Genomic DNA, 10,299 nt, shown 5'->3' with positions numbered 1-10,299 from the left:
CTGCCCCAGTGCCAATTTGTCCACCAAAACTCACACATGATTTCACCTGGGCTCGAACCCGGGTCACCGATGTAAGAAGACGACGACTATTCGCCTGAGCTATGGCACGGACTTACCTTACACCCTTACTCTATAAATTACTATTCTTAGCCGCGTGAAACTGAGGGAGGTAGAAGTAGATTGTAAAGGGTTCTGACGATGGTGTATTAACACACAGAACTATTGGGTTTCTGGATTTTTTTCCATCGTCAGATATTCTAGAAAATAGAAATAACACAACGTTTCGGAAACTGGATCTGCTTCCGTCCTTAGGTGAGGGGTGGGAGACAGTTACTCTCTTGGGGGCTCTTAGAAAGAGCTAATTTCAGTCACTGGGAGATCCAGTTTCTGAAAAGTCGTGTTTTCCTTATTTTCTAGAATACCGGACGATGGAAATAGTCCAAAAACCCAGAAATTCTGTGACGGTGGCAGAGTTCATAACACGATGTCAGGGCTTGCAGGGCTGTAGGATTTGAGAAAATATGCATCGTTGATAGAGTCTGAATTACTCGAAAGCAAAGAGGTTTTTAAAATTTCTTCATCTTCATCTGTCGTGAGTTATATCCTCTGGCCTGTTCCAGGTCAGAAGTGTAATTGAACATATCTTTAAGATATTACAGGATTCATTTAGAAGCCGGTAGTCCCAGCGCACGGAGGGCCTATAACCTACGTGCAGGACAATAGATGACGACAATAGTCGGTGACGTATATCCATGCCATGTGAGAGATTCGAACCCGCGTTGGCAGGGAAGACAGCAGCAGATATGGTATGCAGATTCAAAAAATTCAAATTTGGAAAAGGGTCCCTTACACGATTAAGTTTTTTTTTCCAGTTGACTTCATCGAAAATCTCAATTTTGTATATGCAATTAGGCCGAAGATGAACTGCAGTTTGTGGTATGATCACTGGAGGTCTAGGCATTCTGACAAATTGAAAAGACGTATGTGACATTGATCAAATATTCATACAAAACTTGAGACATACTGATAATTATTATTAACTGTTCTGTTCACTTCCTCTCACATTACTGAGGTTAATATGCGTTACATAAGACTGACATTTCCGATAGAAGATATGATACAATGTTCAGCTGAGAAGGCACTAAACACTTGACTACTCGAGAGTCTGCCGGCGTCCTCAGCTGATCAGGTCTCCGTTCTTTCGCAGCAGCTCCAGCCGGAGCTCATGTTCCCTCGCCTTCAACCTCAGCGCCGCAATGCTCGAACTCCTTCTGTCGAGATCCGGTGCTGGACCTGGGGCTCCTGAAGGGGGGACCGGACTGCCCGGCGGTGCCATGGCTGTGGCGGTCGCTGCGGCCAGCAAAGCAGCAGCATGCTGATAGTCGTCTCCAACAGGGCTCGAACCCGGCAACTTGGGGCGTTGTGCTGCCGATATGTTGGCGAGGAGAGACTGAAAGGAGCTGGCAGCTGCAGCTGAACTATACGTGAGGTGACCGAGACTGGGAGGAAGAAGTGGTGGCGGCGCCCCTCGGTGGTGGGGGCTCGGGAAATGATGTGGTGTTGGGTGGTGACTGAGGTAGCTCCCAGGCAACACGTGGCCCGGTGGCAGCGGTGGGTATCCGCCACCCACGCGGAAGGCAGCAGCAAGTCCTGCGGGATTCGTGCCTTCGAACGGTTTCCGCAGACTGAAACCGAGATGCGAAAATGGGTTCGGCAAAGAGGGCGCTACAACTGCAGAGGGTGGTGCTGCTCCTCCTGAACTCATGTAAGGGTTGTAAGGGTGTCCCTGTGGGCCGACCTTTTCCTGTTTCCGCCATTTGGCTCGCCTATTCTGGAACCACACCTGAAACACAACAAGTTCACGTCATGAAGCTGTATGCGAGTCTACAAGCACGTGTCACCCTTGTCTTATCATCACTCGGCCTCACTGGCGCAACTGATAAATTTATTAGGGTCACGGAGTTATAATTAACATTAATAACTCCTAACACGGGTTGAAATGTAATCGTATTAGCATTTTTAAATTGGATTTCTTAGCATAAAGCTGTAGACTTCCAACTTACAGCTTAGAGATGAAGCTAAGCTATCAACGTCACAACCTTATATTATGCCAGACCTATAAATAAAAATTTAGATTTAATTTGTTTTTTTTTTTTAACAAAACCCAACTCGGTTTTTAATTACGCTGAAAATGATAGCTTGAAAGTCATAAAATAACATCGTACTTTAACATGTAGAAAGGCTTTCAGATTAAGCCGGAATGCACATAGCCTAACGCAGTCGAAATAGGACCGCTTTAACAGCTTTAGACCTAAGGATAGAGAGACAACTTGTTTTCTAAACACTGTGGTTTGTTTGTTTTGTCTGGACACAGCATGTCAGCGTTAAGTCCAATTCAGAATTATACGAATTCAGGTCTTTTCATCAGTTTTCCTTAATTCTACAGTCGAATACAATAATGGAACGTAAGAACGGAAGTACAGACCCTTCCTTAAGTGCCCTCCAATACATCCGATAATATCTACTGCCTTGTCCCAAACCTGTGATAATTGGATGCGTTCTTTTAAAAAGGAACATATATGTAAGTCACTGGATTCAAGAATTTTGAAAATGATTAATGGATTCGAACTGTATACGTCCTCTACCTCTCTATGCCATGATATCGTAATGGTGCTAGGTGAGATTATGAGTGCGCACGTGCCGGTTGTAGGTCGCAAGCCTACTAATTCTGCCGGTAAGTGTAACAGCCAATAACAGTTCGTCAGCTGTCGGCATTCTCCTGAGAAATTCTTATATAAGACAGTCTGTCTCATGTATTCCTTTCAACATTGGGTGTGACTGCATTGTGGGTATGCGAAATGGACTCCATAAGAATGCGTACATACGTGGGCGCGCGGTAGCATAGTTGGTTGAGGCACTATGCTACAAGCCAGAAGGTTGAGCGTTCGATTCCCGATGAGGTCGTCGGAGTTTTCAATTTACCTAATCCTTCCAGCGGCACTATGGCCCTGGGGTCTACTCAGCCTCTAACAGAAATAGGTACCAGGAATATTCCTGGGGGTAAAGGGCGACCGGCGCGTTAGGCTGACAACCTTACCGCCATCTGTGAGCCGATTATCTAGAAAAATGTGGGAGCCTCGACGTCTCACAACCCTATGGGCCTCCACGGCCTGTTACAGGGATATCTATACCTTTACTTTTACTTTACAGGGACAACTTTACCCTACCAGTATCTCCTCCCTCCGCAGTGGCAGTACTGGTAACAAATTCTCCCGGACTCCGCTTCTACCAGCTACTCTGAGTTTAAATAGTTAGTTACTGAAATAAGCCGATCACAGTGGCCGCGCGGTCTAAGGCACGAACCATCTTCGTCCCCTCGAACACTGGGATCGTGGCTCGAATCCCAGTCGAAGCTTGGATGTCTGTGTGCGTTCATTCTGTGATTTTGTTGTTCTGTGTGTGGGTAGCGGCCTTGCGACGGGCTGATTCTCCTTCCAAGGAGTCCTACCGACTGTGTATTGGATTAAAAAACTGAAAAAGCGGCAAAAGTCCACAAGAACTGTAGATAGACAGATAGATAGATAAATAGATAGACAGATAGATAGATAGACAGATGTTACAGGAATCACAACAAAATTACACCGAAAATGCATAGATGACACTCATTATGTGCTAAATTTAATGATAATTTCTTAAGGATGACACACTCGTATATGAGCAGCACACGTAAACGATTTTAAAGAAGACTGCAAGTCTAGACCTGGAAACAGATAACCAAAAATGCCATTCAGAAGCAGCTCGGGTGCAATACGTCAATCCTATGTCAGTAATATTGCCTGACACACGCTGCGTGTGTGCTGCGCTCTCTGTCTGTTATTATGAACTAATCAGCAAAGTACAGCTGACATTTTGTTTACATAATGTCCAACACGTCGTACTCCTACATAAGTTGAAGTTGTCTTACCGGCCAGAACCTGGAACTTGTCAGGAACAGTGCCGAGGTGTGTGCACAAACCAATCTCAGAGCAAATTATCGTTGATAAAGTTGTGGGTAAAGTAATGACAAGTCTGCATTTCTTCTGAGTTCTAACTTTGTTGAGTCGGAGCGATAATCGTGACTTCATTCTCAATCTGCAGGCGACGCCCATGATGATTGTATGTGATGAGAGACAAGAACACAAGAGGGGAGGGAAGAAAGAAAAGAAAAGGAACGGGGGAAAAAAAGACATGAAATACTTGTACGAATAGCTTGCGGAGAGCAAAACGTCAATTACATGAATCCATTTGTTGGGACACGACAAGAGGCGAGGCTGGCCAACGTACCGGTGGGTGTCACAATAGAGTGTCACTTGATGGCATAGCAGAAGGATCTAGACTTAATGCAATGCCAGACCGCAGCACTCCGATAATGGCAGAAGAGGATCACACAGCTCCGCAAGGAACCATGTAATTTATTTAATTAAAGTAAATTAACTTAGCCCCTAATACTTTTCCCCTCTTGAGACGCTTCCATGTTGGCGGCGGTTTAAAACTCGAGGACAAGCGTGTGGTATCTTAGTCTTCTCTTAAGGAATGTACAAATCGACAGGAGGAAGAGAATTATGAAGGAAGGTCAGTTGTATTCCTGCTTTCTTAATACGGGCTACAGTTCCAATGGGAATGCGTAGTGGTTGAGGCACTATGCTACAAGCCGGAAGATCGCGGGTTCAAGTCCCGATGAGGTCATCAGATTTTTTCAGTTGACTTAATCTTTCCAGCCGCTCTAGGCCCTGGGGTTTACTCAGCCGCTAACAGAAATGAGTACCAGGAATTAACTAAATAACTTCCCTGGGGAGTAAAGCGCGGCCGGAGCGTAAGGCTGACAACCTTACCGCCATCTTTGAGCCGATTGTCTAGATAGTGCGGGACCCTCAACGTCTCACAAGCCTACGGGCCTTCACTGCCTGGTACAGGGAGAGCTTTACTTACTTTTACCGGCTTCAGATGGATTATGCTATTGTGGTGGTAACAATGAGACTGAATAAGGATGGCCTAGTGCTGACGGTGATTTTGGTGGTGATAGCTGCGATTACATAGGCAGACTGCCTAGAAGGAAACACTAGTTCTGCTCAACATACTATGGCGGTTGGCAAGCTGAGGTGCAGAAACTCTCCCGTGGAGAGAACCGACATATGTCCATGAAGTAAGGCCGGTCCAGGCAGGGTGGTTGTGTCTTTGGTGGGGACGTATCATAGACCAGGGATGCGTCGAGACACAGCTTTGGAACTACCAAAGGCCGGTCCATGTAAAGCGAAGACACAAGTCGTGCATATCATTGTCGGAAATTGGTATCTGCTGCTGCTACTGTCCATTAGCGCAACTCCTGGTTTCATTATGCTCCTATTACTTCTGTGGGGCCAGTTGCTCCGGCTTTAATGCCACTGTCTCTCTCAGCTCGCTTCAAGCTATTAGCCTGATCGTGATGGCATCTTAATAGGAGCTTGGCGAGTGGCTAGCAGTCGGGTTCATCATATAAGACGGGACATGAACTCCTACTCACTGTAGCCAGACAGTGGGGCCTTACTTGCTAATTATGAATGTTGTACGAGTCTTCAGAACCGATATTTGAGTTCTGGTTTTTAAGGCGCGTCCACATTACTCGTGCTCGTGCGTCAGAAGCTTACTGCTGCCGGAAAATCAGGATCTGGAGCTGATATCTGTTGTGAAGAAATGCGAAGGCTTTGTATGCAAACCAGTTTGGGCGTCCACTTCGTCAGCTCCAGATGCTGATTTTCCGGCAGCAGTAAGCTTCTGACGCACGAGCACGAGTAATGTGGACGCGCCTTAAAAACCAGAACTCAAATATCGGTTCTGAAGACTCGTACAACATTCATAATTAGCAAGTAAGGCCCCACTGTCTGGCTACAGTGAGTAGGAGTTCATGTCCCGTCTTATATGATGAACCCGACTGCTAGCCACTCGCCAAGCTCCTATTAAGATGCCATCACGATCAGGCTAATAGCTTGAAGCGAGCTGAGAGAGACAGTGGCATTAAAGCCGGAGCAACTGGCCCCACAGAAGTAATAGGAGCATAATGAAACCAGGAGTTGCGCTAATGGACAGTAGCAGCAGCAGATACCAATTTCCGACAATGATATGCACGACTTGTGTCTTCGCTTTACATGGACCGGCCTTTGGTAGTTCCAAAGCTGTGTCTCGACGCATCCCTGGTCTATGATACGTCCCCTCCAAAGACATAACTACCCTGCCTGGACCGGCCTTACTTCATGGACACATGTCGGTTCTCTCCACGGGAGAGTTTCTGCACCTCAGCTTGCCAACCGCCATAGTATGTTGAGCAGAACTAGTGTTTCCTTCTAGGCAGTCTGCCTATGTAATCGCAGCTATCACCACNGTCTTGATCCGATTAAAAGATATGTATCACGCAAGTATGGACAGAAGTCGCCAATCATGTGCAGGTTAATTAAAGCTAAGACAATACAGCCTGAGGCTTGTAAGATACAGATGTTCAGGTAGTGAAAGAAAGGTCTAATAATGAGTTCAGCTTTGGAAAGTCCAGCGAGGTTGGACACTGTAGCGCGGAGTTGGGTCTGCTAATATTTAAATCACTTTTTTCGGGGAGTTCCCGCCTTCTGTTACTATGGTAAAGGTAGAATTTTCCATGTAATTAACTAAGTTAGCACTATGCCATGAAGGCGTATAGGGGAGTGGATGTACAGAGCCACGTTTTCTTGACCTGGGCACTAGTTGGAATTGAGTGGTCAGCTTCACCCCCGGGCCTCTTCACCTCCGGGGAAAGAGCCCCCGGTACCCATTAAATAGGGGGTTGGGTGGACCACAGAGTCAGTCTGGACGATATGGAGAAAAGAAAATTCTTGACCCTAAAGGGACTCGAACTCCAACCCCTCGGTTGTCAAGCCAGTAGCTAGTCGCTATACCGAGTGTGCTATACCGGCTCAACTTCTGTTAATATGGCAATGTAGAGTTTCAACTGACGAGTCCCCAGGAAACTGTTGATGGACGGAGCGGCACGTTCCTACTTCTCAAATTTCTAAGCACCAAGTAAATTCAAATTACAAGGTGCAAAATTTTAAAAGGGGGCATTCCGTTAGTAGAATGTAAAGAGGAAACAAACAGAAATCTTTCAAGTTCCAAAAATAAAGACTTCCTCTCAGAAATCCCGATGGATTACCATATCTGTTGCTTTCAGTCCTCAAGCGAACTATACCGACCAAGGGACCGCCGCTTGTCGGCGAAGTTAGTGCAAACTTTAGCGGATAGAGGGTGTCGCGTGGTCAGCGCAACGGAGTCCCACGGCCGTTAGTCTCGGTTTTCTATACAGGGGATTATCTTCTATCTTTCCCTAAATTTACCTCCTACTGTGAAATATTATAAATTTAAATAGACTTTGATCCCTTTATTCTCCACATTTTGCAGACATATGATCTAATTATTACCATTCATATGTTCCTTCGAGTCGGAAATTTCTTAGTTTCCACGTGACCCAGAGCCACAAGATTCTGCCAGTATATGTTTATCGTTACTGTCCTCATAACATAACACGTGATCATCTTCAAATCCTAGTTCGAAACTGAGAACCGGTATTGGCGACAGCGTCGAATTTTATTTCTTGCCATGTCAACTTTTTATTTCTACCTTGAAATCTATTCCACAGAGCAATCCTTGACTTTGGTATTGCTGGGTTTTTGGACTTTGTCCATAATCCGATATTCTAAAGTACACAACATTTCGGAAAATATACGTCTTCGTACTCATGTAAGTGGATATGAGACACCTCAACTGGGTTCATTAGAAAGAGCTATCTAGCCTCAATCGTTAAGCCCAATATGGTAGGTGTCACGCATCCCCTCACTTGAGGACGGAAACAGATCCAGTTTTCGAAATTTTGTGTTCTTTACAATATCATACCATGAACAAAGTCCAAAGAACCCACTAAACCCGAGTGTCATACACCATTGTCAGAACCCCTCGAGTTCTAAACCGATTGACCGCCTCTGTGGTGTAGTGGTCAGAGTTCCTGGCTACAGATCCAGAAGTCCCGGGTTCGATTCCCGGCCCTACCAGATTTTCTGAGCCGTAATGGGTGACGAAATAAGTGATTACCACCTCAAAAAGTTGGATACGAGCCGCGATTAAAAGAAAATCGATGGTTTCCTTTCGTCTATACTAAGCAAATTACGAAGTGAAATTGTGGACAGCCAAGTATAGAGGAAAGCCTCAAATCTTACAAGTGAAGCCAGGCTTCCTGCAGTGTAACAGCCACAATCATGTGTAGTACTACACCAAGAAATCCTGCAATAACTAATGGTCAGTGCTCCCCTAGCAGATCCGTAGCTAATCTGATGCTACCCTTCCTTCTGCCAATGAATCAGAGCTCACCGCAGTACTTCCCCCTCTTTTCCTACCCCTCTAGCGCAGACCAGAGGCCACAATATAACATCAGGACATTATGAGACAGAACAATTATATTTTCTTACATCCTAAACTGAGGACATCGAATAAACAGTTAATCGACACGATAAATTACGCCATAGGCATAAGCGCAGCCGTGCGTTGTGTTCGATCCGTGAGCGGGAACTGTTCGTTTGAGATTATTGCATCTGATTCCACGCCAATGAGCTGACCGCAACTATTTCCGGTCGGTGTCTACTGGGTAGGCCTACTTCTTCAGTGCTTGTACCATCTCTCGACCGTAGACAAACTGAATCTTCATCAAGGTCACGCTGGTTGTCAAATCGAGGTCTGCGAATTTCAGAAAATATATCTGAATTACGGGAATTGTGGCTTCTAACAACTGCAAAATAAAAGAAGGGACGTTCTTTATGGAAGAACGAGTCTCCTGCAAAATAAAATAATTTTCGAAAGAAAACAAAGTTACACCTGTAAGATTTGAGGCTTTCACGGCGGTGACTATGAAGAAAGCAGTCTTCTGGGATTTGGCACCGTGTATATGTGGTGTTAACCGACGTTTCGGAGGAACGTATCGCTGGTCTGGTCTGCTTTTACCGGTTCTCACGGTCTCTTCGCTTGCGGATTTCTTATATTTTTCTTCTACTCTGAAGATGAAGGCGATACGTTCCTCCAAAACGTCGGTTAACGCCACATATACACGATGCCAAATCCCAGAAGACTGCTTTCTTCAAAGTTACACCTGTCAGTATTCAGTTCTGATACGGTGAAACATTTCCTATTTATTTTTTTCTTTTTCTTTCTGTGCATAATTGTGTAGGTATATCCACTGTGCTGAACCATGATGTTAGATAAATTAGTGAAGGAAAACAAGTGCAGAATTTTGTTTTGCTGTGGAAGATATTTTGACGTAAGACAGATAAGTAACAAATATATACTATAATTGTATTTCTCATCTAGTATTACAAGGGCAGTATGGTGTGAGATCTTATTTAAGCCTACTTACTTGTCAATTTAGGGCCGCGCGATAGCTCAAGCGCTAGTCGCTGGCTTCCCATCGCGGCGGCCCGGGTTCGATCCAGGGTGTGGTCAAGTGGGATTTGTGGGGGACAAAGTGGCGCTGGGGCAGGTTTTCTCCGAGTACTTCATTTTCCCCTGCCAATTTTCATTCCACCAATTGCTCCACAATCACCCTCACCTGTCATCTGGGGCTGGTACAATAGGCCAGAAGTGGCCGTAGCACAAGGGACTTAGCCCCACCCCACTAGCATTAAAAAAATAATAATACTTGTCAAGTTATGCTTCATTTACGCTTCTTTCAACACCTAAGCCTACATGACGATATATGGTGCCAGACGAGACATAAGGCAAACTTATCCTTGTGTTTAACTACTACTACTACCTATCTCCGGACCAGCTCTATCAATTGGGCCCAACTGAGTAGGTTCTACCTGCAGGCGGAGACAGAATCCATTCTCCGAATGCTGAGTTTTCAAATATAAACAGGACTATAGAAATGTCCAGAAACATAATATTTGTGTTTATTTTTGAGGTTCATGTGGTTCTTAGAATAAACTGAGATTGCTTCCCTATACACCGTTAGTTAAATGAAGACGTGAAATGTTTATTGGTGGTATGAACAGACTTCTTAAAACATTTATTAAAATTCCGCCTTATGAAATGTTACTGAATTACTGAGGGTTTGAAACCGATCATTTTAACCGTACCAATCCTGGAAACACATTATTTTATTCTGAAACACGGGAGCCTTCGACAGGAGGATTTTATATTTGCTGCATTTGCTTAGTCCGTTATGAGGAAATAGTCTCTATGTGTACCGCATATTTTAACGGTAAATAACGCAATATT

The 10,299-nt window shown here is 44.9% G+C and overlaps 1 protein-coding gene across 1 annotated transcript in view; it reads right to left on the bottom strand.

Moving 5' to 3' along the window:
* Positions 1–1,013: 1,013 nt before the first annotated feature.
* Positions 1,014–10,299, bottom strand: part of LOC111875810 (homeobox protein aristaless) — a gene marked incomplete at its 5' end in the record, with an annotated part of 66,825 nt that continues 57,539 nt past the window's right edge. The window contains one exon of the mRNA XM_023872353.2: positions 1,014–1,843. Coding sequence (XP_023728121.1) covers positions 1,178–1,843 — 666 coding nt within the window. The remainder of the gene's footprint in view (positions 1,844–10,299) is intronic.

Source organism: Cryptotermes secundus, unplaced genomic scaffold (assembly GCF_002891405.2).
Source record: "Cryptotermes secundus unplaced genomic scaffold, Csec_1.0 scaffold1788, whole genome shotgun sequence".
NCBI classification, from domain to species: Eukaryota; Metazoa; Arthropoda; class Insecta; order Blattodea; family Kalotermitidae; genus Cryptotermes; species Cryptotermes secundus.
This window is presented reverse-complemented; position numbering and strand designations above follow the sequence as displayed.